This window comes from Plectropomus leopardus, chromosome 11 (assembly GCF_008729295.1).
Source record: "Plectropomus leopardus isolate mb chromosome 11, YSFRI_Pleo_2.0, whole genome shotgun sequence".
NCBI lineage: Eukaryota > Metazoa > Chordata > Actinopteri > Perciformes > Serranidae > Plectropomus > Plectropomus leopardus.
In genome coordinates, this window is record NC_056473.1 from 31,333,755 (window position 1) to 31,355,061 (window position 21,307).

At 37.3% G+C, this 21,307-nt stretch overlaps 1 protein-coding gene across 1 annotated transcript in view; it reads right to left on the reverse strand.

The window, feature by feature from the left end:
- Positions 1–21,307, reverse strand: part of cpne2 (copine II) — a 53,409-nt gene that overhangs the window by 9,166 nt on the left and 22,936 nt on the right. Inside the window, exons 11-14 of the mRNA XM_042496366.1 lie at positions 8,857–8,990; positions 6,187–6,241; positions 5,643–5,694; positions 3,261–3,394 (exon numbers count right to left, since the gene is read on the reverse strand). Coding sequence (XP_042352300.1) covers positions 3,261–3,394; positions 5,643–5,694; positions 6,187–6,241; positions 8,857–8,990 — 375 coding nt within the window. The remainder of the gene's footprint in view (positions 1–3,260; positions 3,395–5,642; positions 5,695–6,186; positions 6,242–8,856; positions 8,991–21,307) is intronic.

The window sequence follows — 21,307 nt, forward strand, 5'->3', positions numbered from 1 at the left end:
AGTACAGTGGTACAAAAAAAGAGAAAAGGGTGTCTCTCCATCGCTCTGCTTATGTGTGAAATGCCTTGTCAGTGTCTCAGCTGAAAAAAAGATGTGAGCTGGGAGATAGAGGACAGTAGTTGTCACTCCGGTCTGTCACCCTCCTCCCTGACACTCTGGTCAACATGACGGGACTCAGAGCCAACACATGCACGCACTTGTTTGTCCAGTCAGCCAAAGTCGATGAATTATACTGCTCCGACAGGCACTCACTGCTGACTGCTCCTCTACTAAAAAAAGTAAGTGATATCGTTAGTGGTATGTCTAAAACAAAAAAAACTTTGTCCCCTGGGTGGGAATGTGAAGGATTACACAGACACAGACAGACTACAAAGGCAAAGAAAAAAAGAAAAAATGTCCCAGAAGTAAAAAAAAACGTATAATAGTAGCTCATAGGTCATTTTTATTTTTTAGATATTTTTATTTAACCAGGTTGGTCTTATCTCTTTTTCAAGGCGACTTCTGGCCAAGACAGTCAGCAGTGAAAAGACAAAGTTGCAGACAGAGACACAAAGGGAGACAAAAACAATTTAAAAAAACTAAAAACACATTAAAAGAGAGCTATCTATGAGTCAAAAGGGAACTTTCTGGAAAACAGTTGTATAATCAGGCTGACTAAAAACATAACACCCTACAGAATCTGCTTCTAAGTCTTTCATTTTGGATTTAAAAACATTTAACAACACCAGCTCCTTGAGTTTTAAGTTGTTCTGCAACAAACTCCAGGCTGGTGCAGGGTGCAGGATATCCAAAAGCCAATTCCCAATTTCTGTCCGAGCTTTTGGGGACAGAGAGCATAAATCCTGAGAACGCAGTGAATACTGTCGGATACTTTTCGGTGTGATAAAAACACGTAGGTAGTGTGGGAGCAGACCAAGCATTGCCAATTTATCAAAACCGCATATAACTCAGGAACACATGCGTTTCTGAATCCAGAGAGAGCAGGGATGAAGTAGCAAAGGAAAATTTCATCGGATAAGGGATGATAACAACTAATCAACGTTTTAATCAAATGTGAAATTTAATTGATTAATCGACAGGTATGCAATGCTGTATATATCCAATATGTTGCTGTGAGGTTTGATTGAGGAAAAAGCACATTTGGTATTGTCTAGAATAAGCCACGTTAATATGTCTTTTCAAAATAATTTTTTTTACAGATTTACAGATAAAAGATTAATTCCTCTGAGAACCCAAATCATCACTTTCTTAATATGTAATTTAGGGTCCCATAATAAAAAGCATGAAAAAAAAAATCAGATATTAGCCTCAATCCATATTAGAAATATTGTAAATTTTCTTAATTTTTTTCCTCGCTTTCCTGAGGCTGGGTTGATTTGGGCGTGGTTACCCCTGATCCATATCACATTATATGGTAAAGCCAATGTGAAAGTCAAAGTTAGGTGTCAGTTAACACTAATTTAACATGCCAAACTGAAATCCCTCAACGCTTCTTTTAATAGGGCGAGTTTGAAAACTCATTCTGAGTATCGGAGCGCACTCTGGCACAAAGTGGATCAAAAAATTTAGAGCGCTGTTGGAATAAACCGTTTATCGCCGGTTATCCCGAACACCGCACTCTGGGAGTGTCTGGGGGAGACGAAGCAGCAAAGCGCCAAACGGAGTGAATGTGTAATGAACTTAACCGTTGGTTAATTCATGAAGAAACAGACACTCTCTCTCTGAGTTTAATGTAGAGCATCAGATTGGGTTTACAAACGCAGAGTCAGAGGGCTCAAGTTTGGGCTGCACCCACGCTGACTCTGCTTTGCTCCATGGCTGTCGTCATGGAGACGAGAGAAAGTTGATAGTTGTAGGATCAAAGGAGGTGTCAATCAAAAACCCAATCTGCCACGCCCACCCAACTGGGGAAAAAATGCTATTATCTTCAAAATTAGCTGTTTTGAACTTGGTTTTCCAATAGTTTTGTAGATACTTAATGAGACCTGATATAATATGTGCATTCTTACTATTTTAAGTCACGTTTCCAGAGAATTTAAGGAAAGTGCCTACAATGTGCAGCCCTACATTGGACAGAATCCTTAAGGGAAATGTTTAGATGCCAGTGAGAGTACACAACGGGAATCTTAAAATACTGATCTGAAAAAAAAACAAAAACCCCAGACAAGCTAAAGGTAGAGCTGAGAAACAAGACGTCAGGAGTTGACAGAAAGGATATCGTTGAAGTAAACCTAAAAAAGCTGTTTGATAGCAGTGAACAAGGAAGACAATCTTGTGAAGAGATGAAATGAAAGAGGGTAGTGGAGCATTATACAGTCTGTTAGCTGTCAAATCGCTGTTCACCGAGGAGAGGAGCAGCGAGCAACAAGAGGAAGGAAATACAATATCACTTTGAAGAAACAGAGGCTAAGAGTTTGAGATACTGTGGTGAAATGTGAAAAGAAGTGTGGGGAATCACACTATTTTACCACCTAACTATATTTGTAGATGTCTCTTCTTGTGTAACGTCATGCAGTTAAAAGGTGCACTCAAATAATGGGGTCATAAGGGATGCATGGTAAGGTATATAAATATATATATATATAATATATATATAATATAATATATATATATATATATATATATTAGTCCAATAAATTATTGGACTATAACTGAATATTTTTCTAATTAGTTAATAATCTGATAATTAAAATTATAGTAGACAAATTGTGGTGTCAATACGAAAAAAAAACTGAAGTCTGAAGAAAAAAAAAAAAAAAAAAAAAAAAAAAAAAAAAAAATAAAAAAAGGGGAAAAAAAGCAACTCGGGAAGAAAAAAACCGGACCAAAAAAAAGGAAAAAAAGTAAAAAAAAAAAAAAAAAAAACAAATATTACAAAGTTTACAAAAAAACCCCCAAAAAAAAAAAAACACACAAAAACAAAAAGGGAAAGTTAAAATAAAAAAAACAAAAAAAAAAAAATTTTAAAGATGAAAAATACATAAAATGATAATTGAAATATAGTTCTCAGGACAACTTTTTTAAAAAAAGATTACTTTCCTAAATCTACTAATTTCTTTCAATTTGCGGGACATTTTTTTGCCCAGTTACTCATTGCCTATTTCCCTATGTTTTTGAAAAAAGCAAATCAATTTACTCAGGTTTTAATGTTTAAATATTGTGTAAAAGCATCTGAATGCAGCACAAGAAAAGTGACGGCGATCACAGTTTCAAAGGGTTTAAATGTGGAAAGGGAAATGATTAAGTAAGTCATCACCTACCGCTGCTTTCTCTTGTTGAAGTGCCTGGGCAGCAAAACGTGCTACATGGCTGATGATTGGAGCGAAGTTTGTTGGGCCGTAGAAACGAATGTGAGGGAGACAGGCAGAGTACGCCTGGGCGATACCCTCCACTCCTACACAGGGAGAGACAGAGAGAAATAATTGAAATCTTAAATTTAAAGATGGATGGGAAATGGTGAGAGTGGGAGAGAGACAGCGAGCAGAGACGGCGTGATGGGGGAGAAAAAAATGGAAAAAAAAAAAAAAAAACCCAAATATCTCCCGACATTTTCAACAGAGGGCCCAAAATTCAAGAAAAAACATATTGTAGTTTCTCATCAGCAGAGCTATTGTTGACTCCAATCGGCTTAAATGCACTGACAAAAAAAAAAAACCAATGAGTTCATTTGCTGAACACTAACCTTCTGTCTCAGTCACCTGCATGTGTTTTTGTTTTTTAAGGGAACTGGGAAGTTAATAACAACACTGCAGCTTAAACACAAGGTCCAGGTTCATGTGTATTTCTTGATAAACAAATTGTGTTCTTTTCATTCACATTTCAATATAATAAAAATATACAGCTCCAGAGTAAAATAATGCTGGACAGATGGTATGCATTATAAGATATTTCAAAGTATGGTGTTTCAATAGATGTGAAAAAAACAAACATATTTTGGCGCTAAAATACAATGCTAATCCCTTGTTAGGATGGTAGAATATTGCATCTTATATAAAAAAAAAAAAATATGGCAGTTATAGCAGCACTCTGTGACTACAAGTCCTCCAGGTCCAGGTTTTATTGTTTGGCCTGGATTCTGCAACTTTTCATTTAGAGTGCACTGGAGGCTGAATTGGCCCTTCCAAGAAAAGATGAGCTGTAATGCTCTCTCACGTAGTTTCACCAGCTAACTTGAAAAAAGAAAGGGTGTTTGTGGAGGCACATGCCTTGATTATGACATCTGTTTTGAAGAAGTGCACAAAAAAAAATTGGTTTGACATGTTTTTATTTTTGGCATAACCTCCTGCCTCTGACAGGCTAAAATATGTGTTACACAATTTCCCTCTGGGTCTCACAGTAGTGCTCTCAGCAGTTGGCACTCAAGTCGTTTGCATTTGTCAATAAACACATTTGCATCCTACACACTTCAAATGCCAACATGGCGTTCACAGATCCGAATGAAATATATTAAAAATCAAGTGCCTATTTTGTGCTTCGTTAAAAAAAGGCGCAACATACTAATGACTTACAATTCAGTTTAAAATTTAATTAGATATAACGAAGGTGAGGAAATGTTAATTCACAATAAAAATAAAGTGATTCACAAGGGGAACTGTCTAGTATACAAAAGGTACCAGAGTGCATTAAACAGCATCAAAATAGCTTGTTTATCAAAAAAATGTACTGGTGGAGGATCACCCATGTCCCTCAGCAGAGGTCCTAGCTCAGCCCCTAATGTCCTAGAATCCTAGAAGTGTCCTTAAATCACATAATGTCCTAAAATCCTAGGAACATCCTGGCCTCCTGTCATTATGCAAAAGTGGCCCTAAAGCTCCAAAGCCTGTATGTAAATGTAAAAAAAATATAAAAACACAAGAAGATACAAGATATATAAGAAGCCTTGTTTTCTGATGCAAAAACAATGAATACTGTAGCTACTATGGTTCTTATATTTTATTTAAACAGAATCACGTAAACAACGCGTTTTTCAAGGGTTAAATTAAATCTGATTTCCATGATTCAATTTAAATCTACTCGCTGTGGATTCTTGAGGCCTCTCATCCAAATGTTGCGACAGACTTGCGGGGACTCGCAGACATTTAACGTCTCTGTGCACATTGATGAATAAAAAAAAAAGCTCTTATCTGGATCTGTCACCGGTCTGAATTGTCAGGAGCAACTGTTTGGTGTCATAGTGAGCACTGGCAGTCATACTGCCAATTATGACAAACGTCCTGAGTAGAAATGTGTAGGTGAAGTGTGAAGGTGTTATTTACTCAGACTCAGCAAGACACTAACAGAGGAGTACAGCACCTGCTGCTGTCACATGATCTGGAGATGTTTTCTTTTTTTTTTTTTTTACTGGGTGTCCTGTATTCTTGTTAAATTTAAGAATATTTCACTTTCTATTGCAAGCGATGTTTTAGATCTTTCTCTGTTCTATTTCCACAATGCCATAATAGCATTGCAGCATTGCAGCCTAGGAGATTGTAAAATATCAGTATTTCTATTAGGCAAAACAAACAAACAAAAAGTCAGACAGCACAGATCAGTAATTGACAAATAATATAAAATTTTGGTGTAAAAAAATGTAAAAAAAAAAAAATATCATTAATATTTCTATAAGTAGCAGCAGGGTAATTGGTGCTTCACCCGAAACTCACCTGAACAGAAGGGATTGGTGGGGTTAAAGTTGATGGCAAATTCGTGTGACACCTGAGGCGAAAAGAAACAGACACTAAAGTTGATATTTTGTCTTCAGTAAACGGTAAAATACTATTGAGAAATACTGTCCATTTCTCCCACTCTTTCTCCCTCCCTCCCACCCTCTCTGTCTCTCTCTGTACCGCTCTCTCTCTCCTTTGTCCTTTTCATCAGCTCAGTGCCATGGCAACACAGATGGGTTGACAGTTGCGTAATCATGTGAATATGAATGTATAATGCTTACAATTTTATCTGTGCGTGTAAGCGTGTGTGTGAGAGTGTAAAAAACATGTACGATACAGGCTTGCTTCAAGTTTGCATGTGATCCCCCTCTCCTCCTCTCTGTAACACACACACACACACACACACACACACACACACACACACACACACACACACACACACACACACACACACACACACACACACACACACACACACACACACACCACAAACAAACAAACAAATAACAACAAAAACAACAAACAACAAGCGCACACATACCTTCCAGTCTGGTGGGAGCTGGGCTCCAAATCCCAGAGCAGGAAACATTTTGTCACTGAGGAGGAAACCATGACAACAGATTGGGATGTTAGTTAAACCTTTTTTTTTTCATCCAAATTCAACAAGCTGGATTTAGACAGCAGAGGAAATCCTGTTACCTTTTTTTCCACAAAGAAACACATTCAAAGACACTTACAGAATAACTAGCTGAGAGATGACAGAAAAATGAAGCAAAATTGTAAAATGGCTTCTCACTGAGAGAAGGAACACCTTTTTTTTTTAAAAAAAAAAAAAATTCGGACATTGTCTTTTTGGCAGACAGTGATATTCATCATAATTTTTAAACGAATACGATTCAAGGGGATAAATATATCATAATAAATATGTATTCTTTAGTCTATAATCACCTGAAAATAAAAAATGTTGTTTTCTTCTTAGCTTAAAATAAGCCGTTTATATCTACATAGAGAACAGGTTCCTAGTTTATGGAGCTCTACGAGAGCCCAGAATAGACAAACCAAACACTGGCTCGAGATACAGCCCTCCGTGTTTTTGTGTTATCTAGTCGGGCTACGCTTTTTGTAACAGGAAAGTGTTTTATTCAATGTTTCTAGCAGTTTAAATCGCCAAATCTGTTTGTTTTTGGAGAGGCAACAACCTTTGAAGACTGTGAGTTATTCTTCTGGATCTTAAGTTAAAGGACAAAAAGGGGACTTCACATTAGCATGAGTTGGACTAGCCGCCCGCAGCAAAACACGCCAAAATGCGTCAAAAAGATGGATTTTTAAGTTTTAACTGCTTTATTCGTTTTTTGATCATTTTAAATCACCACGTTTGCTCGTTTTGGAAAACAACAGACCTCTACGGATAATTCGGCTCATGGTAAAAAACCTCCTGAACATCTGGTTTGAAAAAAAGATGAGCACAGTTAACTTACTCAGAGAAAAGGGGAGAGCATGTTGTTGGACAGCAACCCGTCCCCGAGATGCCAAACTGCGTCACAGATTCTTTGATTTGTAACGTGAATCTGCTATTAAAACAGCCGTTTTAATTGATGTTTATGGCTGTTTTAATAACCAGATTTGTTTATTTTGGAGAGGACGAGACCTCTGTGGATTAATCAGCCAAATAAAAACCTCAATAATGAAAAGTGAAAGAATTCTAGCTGTGAGAAGTTTAAGATAGTTGCAATCTGCAATTCACCACTAGATGCCACCAAATCCCCCTAAATTTTACACACATCACCTTTAAAGTAACTGTAGAGAGAGAAGAATTATTTTCATTATATTACATATATCATATAAATCTATGTATTGGTCTCCAGTATATTTTCAGTGACACAAACGTTGCCCTTTTCTCTGAAAATCTTAAAAAACAGTAAAACTAGATGGCTGACACCCATGCTAAAGCTCTGCAGTGGTTCTTGGGTGAGATGGGATTAAAATGGATATTAGGAAACTGATAAACCATTTTAATTCTTACTGCAAAGATCACAGTGACGCACATGCAAATGACAGACAGGAAACTATTTCTTTGTCATTAATATTTGGTCACTTTTGGTGTTTGCAGAGACACTACATCATTGCATTATCTTTCTCATATAGTCCCAGGTTCTTCTCATCTCATGTTTAAAGTCTTTGGGTGTCAAATACTTTTTTAAAAAACAAATTTAATCAAACCCCTCCTCCCAGAATGCAGTTTACAAGATTTTTTAATCTGTTCCAAGATTTTGAAAACTTAATATACCAGTCATGGACATACATTTTGTGTTCTTTATATTCTATTTTTGATTTTATATTTTTATATTGCTTCTATATTTTTCATCTTATATCCTTCGTCAAAATTTCTGTTTTTACAGTTTCAGGCTGTCATAAATGGTGTAATTTTTGGTCTTTTTTTTTTTTTTTTTTTTAAAAGCATGCACAGGTTTGGAAGGCTTTTTTTTTTTGTTTTGCTTTGTTTTTTTTAATCACTCCCTAAAAAGATAATTTTTTTACTTTAAAAATTGCTCAAAAATGTAAAAGAAAAAAAGAAAGTGGTCAGTTTTTTTCAAAGATATGCCTTCCAAACCCATTGCCTGTTTTCTTAAAAAATAAATAAAATAAATAAATAAAAAAAATGGCAGTACAATCAATACAAAACACATATAAAGTTGTATGCCCCTCCCCTAAAGGAAAAAGAAAACATTAATCCCTCCCCAGTACTGAAAATGATTTGACATGACTCCCCTTTTTTGCACCACCTCCTCCCCTCACATAAATTACAAAAGTCAGTCCTAAGTTATCTTCACATATTCAGTTCTAATCCTGTTCAGAATTGATTTAAAAAAATATATATATTATATATTTATTTTAAAAAAGCTATTCAGAAAATGTTTGTTGTTAAAAGATTTGCCTCAAAAGTCATTGAAAATTATTGGTAAAAATGTGTACGAACCCTGAGCTATAAAAGTAAAGTCAGTTATCTCAAGATAACTAGAAAAGCCCTGAGAGGCAAGGTGAAGAAAAAAGTTTATTTCCCACATTTGAGATACTAACACCAGCATACAGGATGTTATCTCCTGTGTACAAGATGTTAGGAAACACCTTCTCCTTTTTCACCTTGCCTCTCAATGATAACTGTAGTTCGAACTGATAAAGGACAAGCGTCACAACCATGAAAAATACTCACGTATCATAGTCCTGTATGATTTGTCCCACAGCTAAAATGGCGGCGAGATACTCATTGCTGCCCAGTGGGTTAATGTAGTGGAGGGAGGACGGCTCTCGGGGGTTCCCATTAGATGCTGTGAAGTCTATACCGACCTATGGAAATGCAGAGAGATGAAAGATTAGAGGTCATCTTAGAAAGTGTTTGTTCATTAGTGACATCGTAATGAGCTGATAGTACTGTAGCTGTTGTGGGTCATATTCGGGAGGCGGCGGGGATTAAAGACAGCATGTCACCTGGGTGAGTTGCTTGCCAAGCTGCAGACCAACAAACAACCAAACTGTTTGTAATTTGGCGAGTAATTCCTGCTTTTTCGGCCGGGACTGTGCCCCTAAAACAGTGTATTTTAAGCCAAAATATGATCTCTGCCAACCATGACAAAGTGCCAAAATCTAACCACACCATAACCACCGTGCTGCTGAAACGTAGAGTTTCAGCTTTTCCACTACATAAAAAAGTTCAAGTGTAATCCATGGTTTGCAGAAATACCAACATCCTTTTTGCTATTTTTAACCAACTGAATGAAACCAAACAATGACAGTACTTTTTTCTTGCCATTCAGTGGCATAATAGAAAGTAAAGTGAAGGTCTGAAGGAAAAAAGAGAAACTGGAGTTGCTGAGAAACAGTCTGAGCTGGAGCATCTCTTTATCTTGGACTAAAGGAACATTGTCAGTCTATAGACACCATCTATAAACGTTACATTACTGCACACGTGGACTATTATCTTTGTACATATTTGCTCTGCTGAATTTTTGCACATCTCTGCGCAAAACTGTACAACTTTCTTATTCCAACATGCTACCTTTTACATGTTTGTCATGTTATCTGGATTTTGGAATTCTGGAAGTATCTCTACCATAGTTTTATTGTAATTTTTTTGGTTCTATATTGAATTTATTTGTATTATTTTTCTTATTTGTACTCCTCTTAATATGTGATTGCATGTTTAATATTTGCACCAAAAAACAAATAAAATTCCTAATAAGTGAAAAACTTTTCTGATTCTGATTCTCACCGTACTGTGTTTGAGAGCCAGTTGATATGATTTAGTTAGCGTGTTGTTGCTTTTTTGTATCACAAAATATCGTTCCATGAAATGTCATAACGGCTTTATATCTCCCAAACCCTGCGGCTGCAATCTTGACATTTAACTCGACAAAAAATGGTCCTTTGTCTCACAGGCCATTTTCTGAATTTATCAAACATTTTACAAATATAATAGTTTCAAATCGTCAAGGTTACCAACCAAGAAACTATTGTGGTTTTCTTCATACAATACTTTTTTATCAGAGGACAGATTTAAAAAAAAAAAAAAAAAAATACTGTAGCACAGCCATGTCTGAAAAAGACAGAATGTCCCGGAAACCACGCGGAGGCATATTTTTAACACAGATGACCACAGGCTGACTGCGATGACATACAGTATATACAAATATCAACACAGACGCTATGAACACATGTACCTAAAGTACAAAGGCACACAGACACACAGACACACACACACACACACACACACACACACACACACACACACACACAGAGCCAAACATAATATGAGATTAAGAGTGACAAGCTTTTCCTCAGGCGATGAATAACAGTTTGTGTGCTGACAAGAACCCGACCCAGAAACTCCGCCTCCCCTCCTATCAGCTTAAAGATAGTCGAAACCATCTCCTCTCGCTCTGTTTGGAGTGTTATAAAACAACAATGTTCTGGTTCAATGAGGATGTGAGAAAAGACAAAATAGCGGAGCAGGAAGAGAGAGCAAAGGTGGTGAATGTGTGAGTACAAGAGAGGAAACTGGGCAAATACGGTAAAGAAAGGAGAGAGAGAGAGAGCGGACAGAGCAGCAGGAGTGACGGACACAGAGATGCAGGGTGACAGAATTAGGGTGCCGTTGCATGTCTTGTACAAGTGTGAGCATGTGTGTTAGTCCTGGAAAGACATATGTGTGAAAAAAGGACCCATTTAGCATGCTACTCTTGGTTCAGGGTGAAAAAGTCATTTTCCCTGTGATCACAGCTCGTTTCTGGAGATGAATCAGCATAATAGCTTAAAGGAGTGCTGAGTATTTTGTCAGTGGATCAAACTATGACAAACCAACATTTTCTCATCCCAAGCTTTCACCCTTTGCCGCTTTACTTCCACATCTGCATATTACACTCTAGGTATCCTTCTGTGATGTTCGGCTGTGGATGCGGCTACTGTGATGTCAACACAAGCACATGGTAAGATTATGATGCACAGGGTAATATTTAAGCAACAAAAGCACATGGCAACCAATGCCAGGACATTAACAAAAGCAAAAAATGGCACGTGTGGCTAGGTTTAGGCAAGAGGCACAGAAAAAAGAGCCATTACATTTAAACGGGATGCAAACACTGGACTCCTGCATGAAAGTCCAGGGTTTGTTGGATCCATCCACCCCATAGGGACCTTTTTGCTCCTTATATGACATCATTACCAGCACAATTCAACTGATCAACTGATTATGGACTTAGGCAATTTATGCAACATGCTGTCATCCAAAATTGTCACATATTGCCGTTTTGCGGTGAATCTGGACATCTACATATTATGCTCAAGGTATTCTCCTGCATGTAAACTCCAGGGTTTGTTTGATCCCTCCACCGCCACTCCTGCCCGCCCTGTAGGGACCTTTAAGCTCATTGCAGGACATTATACGAACTGGTCTCTGAGAACACGTTGACTCAGTGCACCATGGTGATTTAGTTAATCTAGAGAAAACACACTGATTTTTTTTGCCCATCTTTCAACTGATTGGCTAAAGAGTAGATAAAATTTCAGTAAACTAAGATTTTCTTCAGTTGACCGGAGCCCTGGTGGCATTATGGACTGAAATAATTTCATTTCAAAGGAACACTTTCAGTTCATGGAGGCAAAGTTAATTTTTGCAGCGCTCTTTCATTCAACTTGCAAATTTGCAGTTAACTAAAGCCAGGCAGACACTGATCAAGATCGAGCTGTATTTCTGCCAGAACAATTGTCGTTTTATGTTCAGTTTGAGGGGAGTCACAACACCTGATTCATTTCTTTGAGGATCAACTACAAGATCTAGTATATCAGAAACCCACTCTTTACTGTTTTGCAGTATGAGCAGTTTCACAGTCCAATTCTGTCATAGCTGCAAAAAGATCTGTGTAGTAAGCTGAAAACAATATTAAAGGAGCAATATTTTACATATTGCGGCTAAACTGTGGTCTTGATATGGCAGCTGGGATCTAAAACTGAACATTGGTGTAGAACATCATATTATCTGCATCTTCCAGATATCACCAGCGCCATATTTCCCTTTCCTTCGTCTTACATTGTACAAATACACAAAGTAAAACTGACTTTCTATCTGTCAACATTCTTGAGTACGCAGTTATCTAGATGGGATTAACTTGATTGGAAGTGTCACGAGACAAAAGCGGCTAGTTCTTCCTGCAGTGTGAGCACCATGTCATTGATTAAAATATGTGGTGTGAGTTAACACGACGTTACTGTACAGGATTAATGAAAACGCACAGTGTCACAGTGTCTGCCCAGCTTAACTGCAAACTGGCTTAGCCGTGCTCATCTCTGAGAGAATGCAAAGAGCTGCAGGATCCAAAAAGAGAGAGCCACCGCATCAGCTGTGTCACACCTTCCAGATTTATATAACTCTGCTTTCGCAGAATGAGAAGCAATCGAGAATTGTATTCATAACCATTTTGTCACGACCAAAGGTGTCCACCTGACAACACAAAATAAATCAAGGCGTCTCCAAACTTCCAGCACCAGTTCTTTTTTTTTTTAGGCTGAATGTGCCCCCAGTCTTCCAGTGTCCTATTCAGTACAAACATGACAGCACATACATTTAAGATATAAAACATAGCACAGACATAAAATGAGTACAGACAGCTTAACCCTTTGAAACCTAGAGCAACATCACTTTCTTATGCTGCTTTCAGATGCTTTTCACAAGTACTTAAACCTTTGAACTCTAAGCATATTGGTGATATTTCTTCCAAAAACATGGAGAAAAAGGCAATAAGTAACTTCATGAGAAATGTTCCACAAATTGCAAAGAAAAATCCAGTAGATTTAGAAAATTATATTTTAAAAAGCTAGAGGAAAATGCCAAGGGGAAATAAAAGGAAAAAAAACTTACTTACTTTATAACTTAGTATTATAGTGAACTATTTTAAATGAACTTACATAATTGACATACTGCATGTCATTTTTGCGCCCATAAACTGTAATACTTTTATTGTATTAGGGGGGGATTGTTAGTTGGAGGGTGACCTAGATTATTAGACGTTATTTACTGGTCAAGTAAAGAATATTTTAGTAGTTTTAAACAAGTTTTGCAAAAAAAACACTTTAGAGTATAAAGCTTCAAACTGTTATAAATGTGTTATTTAAATGCTCTGAGCAATAAAATACAACAACTGTGTAATAGTAATAAGAAGATCATAAAATATAATACATTAAAATACACAATAATATACAAATAACATTACAGTGTCTGTTGTTTCATTTTGATTTGAAGCTCATGAACACACCAAAGGCGGAAAAACGTCTTCCTAACTCGGGAAATGGGACCATCTGAGGAGCATGTGAATGCCGTCGCTGTACCATAGCTGTGACCGTGCTCCCTCTGAAGCTCTCGCACCAACCCTGGCTCCCTTTACCCAGAGAAAGGTCACGTTGATTGAAACCCAGAATGCATTTTCAGAGCTACTTTAATCACCCGGCCAACAGCCTGTGAGCCTGGAACAGCACTCGCAGGCTTGGATTCAGAAAGCAGACCGAGGCATCTCTGCTCCAGGTGAGATTTCTAAAAGTCGTCTTGAACCACTTACTGGTTTCTCCTATACAGGATTATCATGGAGGTATTAAACATAGCTGGAATTGCAGTTCTGTTTCTGTTTTTTGGTGTATGTAAACAAGTGGCAAGTATGCTGGAAATCACTTAGCATACATCTATGAAAAGGAATAAAATTTATTTTCAACATGTTATTTATTTATTTTTTTTTGCTTCATAATGGTTATATGTGAAACCTGAATTTGAGTTGAATTTATATGAGAAATTATGGACTATTTGAATTACCATACAAACAAAACATTTTTTTTTATTGGCAATATATATTTTTGTCACTAACCCCTTGATCCATTACAATGACCTATGTGCATGCCTGAGTACGTGCTATTATACATGCACGTGTCAGGGTTTAGACAGTTTAAGGCAAGTTAGATTTAAGACTTTTCACGACTTTTTTTTAACCCTTTGAAACCTGAAGTGACATTGCTTTTCATGTCAACTTTATAAACCTGGGAAAAAAGGCAAAGAGCAACTTGAATATAAATGTTTCACAAATAGCAACAAATTAGTTGATTCAGAAAAATTGGAATGGGAAAATGTCTAGAAAAAAAAAAAAGAAATCAGAATGATCTTACTTATATTTCAAAATTCTGTTACAAAATTATTATAATGTAAGCACTTTTTCACAAACAATTTTTGTTTGTTTGATTTTTCGAATTAATTATCGGGTAATTTTCTTGTACTTTTTATTAATGTCTTGCTAATTTTTGTGTTATTTCTTCTTTTGTTGCTCATTGCCTTTTCCTACGTTTTTGAAAGAAATCAAGCCAATTTGCTCAGTTTTCAAAGGCATAATGCAACTCGGAATGAAATTTAAGACCATTTTTTTTACAGTTACCTAATCTGAAGAAAAAGAAAACATAAACCAACAATAATTACTTACGATTAGAGACGATTTGGCCCAACTATTTATTGTAACATAAAATATGACTTTTTTGGCAACATATTTTAAAAAAAGCATGACCTGTTATTTTAAGGTTTTATGGTGCATCCTCACAAAATAAAATCATTCTTCTCATGTCTGCGTTTATTGTTTTTTAATACCAATGAAATATTTTAATTTAATTCTAATTAATTTAATGCCTTTTAAGACCTTTCAAGGACCCATGGGAACCCTGATGTGTACTCTGGAGGAGGGAAATAAAATTTCATTTGTTCCTCTTGCTTATATCAGCAATGTTTTTTTTTTTTTTTTTTCTATTTATTTTGTCTTACTATCAACCTGAAAATATGTATGCCCAAACTGACAGTCGATGGCACAAGATCTTCCCCAAACTATTACACCATTTTCCTCCAGTGCCCTCTCCGCTGACAGACATTATTAGTTTGATGGCTGTGAATTTGATGACAGTGGGAGATGACACTATTCTGTTTCCAAACTTATTCCTCGCCCCGAGCTATTAGTAATTGCTGACACACAAGTAGACTAAACACAACATGACAAACGCAGTTTCAACGAGCAAGCGCACAGAATTCAAATGAACAGGGGGCGACAGAGCAGCATCTCATTACTGTATATTTCAGAGCAGCAATGTGGCAGAAAACGTCTGTGACTGAAATAAATTAGAGGGATTCCACTGCTGCCAAATAACTGTCAAATAATTGACACACTGACATTCACATTGGAGTTTTCTCAGCTGTGCCTTGTCAAGTATGAGCCAATTCTCACGCCAGGACCTCTCAGACTCATTTGCAGTTAAAGAGCCAGAGAGATGGATGGAGGGGAGTTTGGATGTATGAGTGTGTCGCAGCCTGTGTGAATGTCTTCTGGAATGACTCTACGTCCACTCTCAGGTTTTCCCAATCACAACTAGGAGCTGCTGTCCACTGTCTGACTTTTATTTTGGTTAAGTCCATTCATTAGTAAAACTTGTTATTGTGTATTATTGTGTCCTTCATGCCCGAAGGTTTTTCAGTACCGTCATAAATACAGGCACTCCTCTTTCTCTTAAACTCATTGTGTGTAGTGCACAGCATGCACCACCAGAGCTCAGTCTCCAGTCTCTACTGGCGAAACAGGCAGCTGAGCTGAAAGACAACATGACACCTAGTGGTGGAGACAGAAGTTATAGGACTGTAAACAGCCGGGGCCAGTAACTGCAAAGATAGACTAATGAGAATAATGGCTTTTTTAAATTTATTTTTAAATCTAGCAAAGTGTGCATGCACATCCAATCCAAACATGGAGCTGACCTGACACCCTATCAAGTGACCTCCTCTTTTTAAATATACTTTTAATGATTCTTGTGTATATATTCTTGGGGTCTGTATGGCATTTATCGAATGTTCACTTTTTTCATCAGATACTGGACGTACAAAAGGACTGGGTGTTTAATTGTGACTAGGCTTTTATTTCAGTTTCACAGTGCAAAGGGTAATTAGGTGAATGAACTATTCCTTTAAGAAACATATCATGATCAAATGTTTTGCCAGTGCTGCACGGCCCCACTTCACTGGGTAAAATGATAACTGATAAGGCCCCGAGATTTGTTGTGAGAATGACATACAATATCTAAACAGTGTCATACACTACAGAGCAGGCGGAAATTGAAGAGGAAAAAAAAACAGCCATGTGTCTTAACTGATATCGCCTGTCAGCATCCTGCAAGCGGTGAAGATACATCCTTGAAAAGTTTGTTTTGTCCATGAATCCACAGGGACGGGGGCACTACGCTCTACACAGCTCTGAATGATATCAAACATAAGATATGAATAATAGCGTAACTCAGTTGCAATGAGTCTTTCACAAACAGCCCATCAGCAGTAGCAGGCTGTCTCTTTGTGTTGGAGTGTGTTACAGAGAAACGCTGCTCTCTCCTCCAGCTCCCACAGCCCCGAGGAGAGACTTTCCCTTCCTGGAGATTAGGATTAGAGCCATACTAAGTCTGATTGAACACCGCAAAACAGCTCTTTCTGCATGTGTGTGTGTGCGTGTGTGTTTTCGTACGTGGCTGCTCCTCACTGGGAATGTGTGTATGTGTGTGTGTGTGTGTGTGTGTGTGTGTGTGTGTGTGTGTGTGTGTGTCAAAATGTGTACATATAAGTGGCAGTGTGTGCATGAGGAGATGTCATCGCCGACTGAGCGTCTGCGTGAGATTATGTGTGCTTGCGCATGTCTAAATCAGTCGGTGTGCGTAAGCAGTGAAGGTGCATGTTTGAAGATGTATGTGTGTGCGCACCTACAGTATAAATCTTGTACAGAGTGCAGAGGTACGTGAGATAAAATGTCTGTATGAAGAAGATAATGTGTTTGGATTTGTGTGTGTGCGCTAGAGCCATGGTATGTAAATTGCTCGTAGTGTGTAAGTGTGAAAGCGGGAAAGCGGGAGTGTGACGAGGATATTATATGTTTGTGCTCACATGTGTGTATGTATGTGTATGTAAATGAGTTTGTAAGCAGGAGAGAGGGAGCATCTGTGCTAAGACAGAATTAGGTGTGTGTGTGTGTGTGTGTGTGTGTGTGTGTGTGCACATCAGTGAAAGAGCTGCAGGTCTGTAACAAAAGGCAACAGATTAGGAGACAGCAGCGAGGATTTAAGAGTTCCCATTCCACCATAAATTTGCTCATCTTTCCACCACTAGATCAGGCAAATGTTTCCGATGCATTAAAATTATCCTCATTACCAACAAGCAAGGTCCTGAGTGAGAAAATTATAAAATACTTGCATCCGTCTGTCTGTCAGTAACTACCAGCATTCATTCACAAATTCCACAAATTGAAAGTATTTTTAATTTTAACCCCTTGAAACCTGGAACCACATCAGTTCAGACGCCTTTCTCATTGAAAACTGTGAAACCTGAGCAAATTGATTTGACTAATTTTCAAAAAATCGCTAAAAAGGCAACAAGCAACTTGGCAAGGGATGTCCCACGAATCACGAATTAGGAAAAAGTGACAATGAAATAACATGAAAATTAGTCTTTACAGAAAGACGAAAATTATTAGAAGTTAATAATAATAAATAATAGTGAAAAATATCCAGAAATTTATTTATTGTTCTTATTCTTATTATATTTATCATGAACTATTTTATCTATATATTTTTTAAAATTATTTTCTCTCCTTTTTCTTTTTTTTTTACCTCTCTTTTTTCGTACTAAATTTCGGGTAATTTGCTTGTAACCTCTTACCATGTTTTTGAAAGAAATCAAGCTAAGTTGCTATGGTTTCAAAGGGTTACCACACTACATTAGATGTTTCCTTTTTTGTTTTAGAAGCATCCTGAGCCCTGAGCAGTGAAATGTGTCTGAGAGCTGTGCAACACTGTCTAACCTTTCATTAAGGCACTCAACTGCCGGCCGATGACGGAGGGGAACTTTTCGCATTCACCTCAATCGCCCAAAAGAGAGCAGACTGGATATGGAGAGTCCCAATAAAAGCAAACTTTAAAGCACAAGTCAAAACTCCCCACTATGGTTTTAACAAAGCATCAACAGAAGAATTACATCAGCTATTCGGCAATTAGGTGGGATCTACATTACGGCACGTCTTCAGTTGACATTTAGTTGCAATTAACTGTTCGCTAAGCCCTACCCCTCTGATTACTGTCGCTACACCTGTCAAGTTTTCACGAAGACAATTCAGTTCACAATAACAACAAGGCAGATTTACCACTCATAATTATTAGTGACTTTTTAAAGAGATATTATACTGAGGTAAACAAAAGCAGCTTGTCATTTACAGCTTGCAACTAAGACTGGGTATTGTTTAATAAATTATGATACTAGCGCTAACACCCTTAAAGTGATACCTCATGAAGATGCCAGAGTAATGTGATGACGACTTTCCCACTGGGAAAATTCACATGAACGGCCTCTCATGTTGGAAAAACAGTCTTGGCAACTCATGAGATAATTTTAAACATAAGTTGCCAACTTACCATACTTCAATGGTAAGAAACTTTTTTATTAAATCAGGTATTCATCGCCTCCAGCTCTGATGGAAACACAACACCTGAGTGAACGTGAGCCTGAAAGACTGAATAAGTAAGTGATATATGAAGAGAAGCAAGTACTGTAAAGTTATCACAGACGTTATCACACACACACACACACACACACACACACACACACACACACACACACACACACACACACACACACACACACAGAGACGATAACACACACACACACACACACACACACACACACACACACACACACAGAAAGGCATATTCGTCTGCTGCAGAGCAACGTACACAGCTCTGCTGTACTCTACTGGCAATGGGAATGAAGTCAATGGTCTATTCATACATCATTAGGTTGAAATCCTCTTCACTGACTAAAAACAACACACATACAAAGAAACATACATTATACCTTTCTGCTTTAATACTCTTTTTCACACTGCTGCACATATTTCCCTCAGTCACTTATTCATTGTGGTGCAAAGCATCATCATCAGCGAAAACCATCACCATAGCAACATTACTAACCACTATGCTCTTTGCATTAATGCCTCATTATCCAACAATAAGATAAGGTGAAAATAACAGGCTGACAGTGAAGATCATCATTGCCTGTGTATGTACTGTATGTGTACTCCTTAACAATGCCCTGAACTTAACAGAGGATCTCGCAGCTTTCTGCCCCCCTGGAGACACACAGAATACATCATCTGACACCGACAGCACGACACAAGCGTATTCACCTCCACACAACAATGCAACTGTCTGAAATAATCCTTGTTACTTCTACAAAGAGTCAAAGGTTGAACTTATTAGAACATACTGAATACATTTAGGAACCAAAAATATATATATATTTTCTTGAATTTCAAATTGCCTGTGGGTCAACACAGTGTTATGGTGCAGTATCAACATAATGTTTTACACTACTATCAAAACTGTAACGCTGAATAACTCTGAGATCACCTTCAATAGGTCTGGGTGATATGGAGAAAATAATGTATCCCGATATTTCTGACCAAATATCGATATAGATATCACAATGATGATGTTGGTGTGACAACTGGTGCTTTCACAAACTTTTCACACAATGAGATTTTTGATAAATAATCATCAGTAATGTGGATATAATGACTAAGTTGGCAAAGACATAATAGACCAACTAGAACAGTTTGGAAAGTTCAGAAAATGACATCACTTGACACAAGACAATACTTGCAATGTCAAATAATATAATCATATTGCCTAGCCCTAGCCATAAGTTATTATCATTTACATGGTAATTTATAGTGGAAATAAAAGTTCAGTTATAATGTCACATTGTTACGTTCATTTGAGTGACATGACAGCCTGGATTCAGTGCTTGCAACAGATTACAACTCAAATGCTACTTTCTGCACCCACATAGCTGCAAGGGTTCACACAGCAATTATATGCTTTCACAAAATACATGCCTCAACTGTTTCAAAATGGAATTAAATTAATGGGCTAAAATATGCAAATCTATTTGTACACTACAGCTGTTTTTTTAATGATGCCATACTGTAGCTGCCTCAACTTTAGAAGCACTGCGTTATTTATTCAGCAGCAATACTCAATTAACGGACAGCGGGCCAAATCTGACCCCCAACCATTTTCTAATTTACAATAAAAATAAAGTGATTCACAGCGGGAATTGTTTTTGTACATTTAGTATAAATAAGGTGCCAGAGTGCATAAAACAGCATCAAAATAGAGCTTGTTTATAAAAACAAAAGTGCCAGTGGTGGATTCCCCCCACACCCCCAACAGAGATCATAGCTCAGCCCCTAATGTCCTAAAATCCTACTAATTCACTGCTGTTGAACGTGTTCATATGTGATTTTATGTTGTTTTATTGCTGTTGTTTTTTTGTAAAGTGACCTTGAGTGTCCTGAAAGGCACCCATAAATAAAATGTTTTATCATTATTATTATTTAAAAAAAATCCAAAGAAGGTCCTAAAGTACAAAAAATTTCCTAAAATCCTAGAAACATCCTACAGTCCTAGAAATGTCCCAAAATCCTAAAGACGCGCCCAAATCCTAGAAACAGCTTAAAATCCTAGAAATATCCTAAAATCCATGAAATGTCCTAAAGTCCTAGAAACATACTAGAATCCAATAAAACATCCTAAAATCCAAGAAAACATCTTAAAATCCTAAAAATGTCTTCAATTACTGGAAACATCCTAAAACCATGACACATCCTGAAGTCCTAGAAATGTCCTGACACACTAGAAACATGAATAACGTCACAACAGCATATTTAGCCAAAGTACCAACAGAACACCAGAGAGAGGTAAATGTATGACTAAATTTTTCTTCGGTTTGTTCTCAAAGTATTTAGCAACTTGTTTTATGAAACTTATCACCAGATCAAATGCATAAAATGTTAACAAACTTTACTACACAAGGACTTTACATGGAGACCGGAGTATACGAGGAGGTGCACAGGTGTCGAATCACAAAGCATACTTTAAAAATCCCACAAAATCAAACGCATAACAATGTACATTATCTGTGCCCCGCTGCATCTAGAGGCTGGTTCTAGCTCACAAAGCTGGGAAATTGTTGCAGAGGTAGCGAAGAGAGGGGGAAAAAAGGGACACTGTGA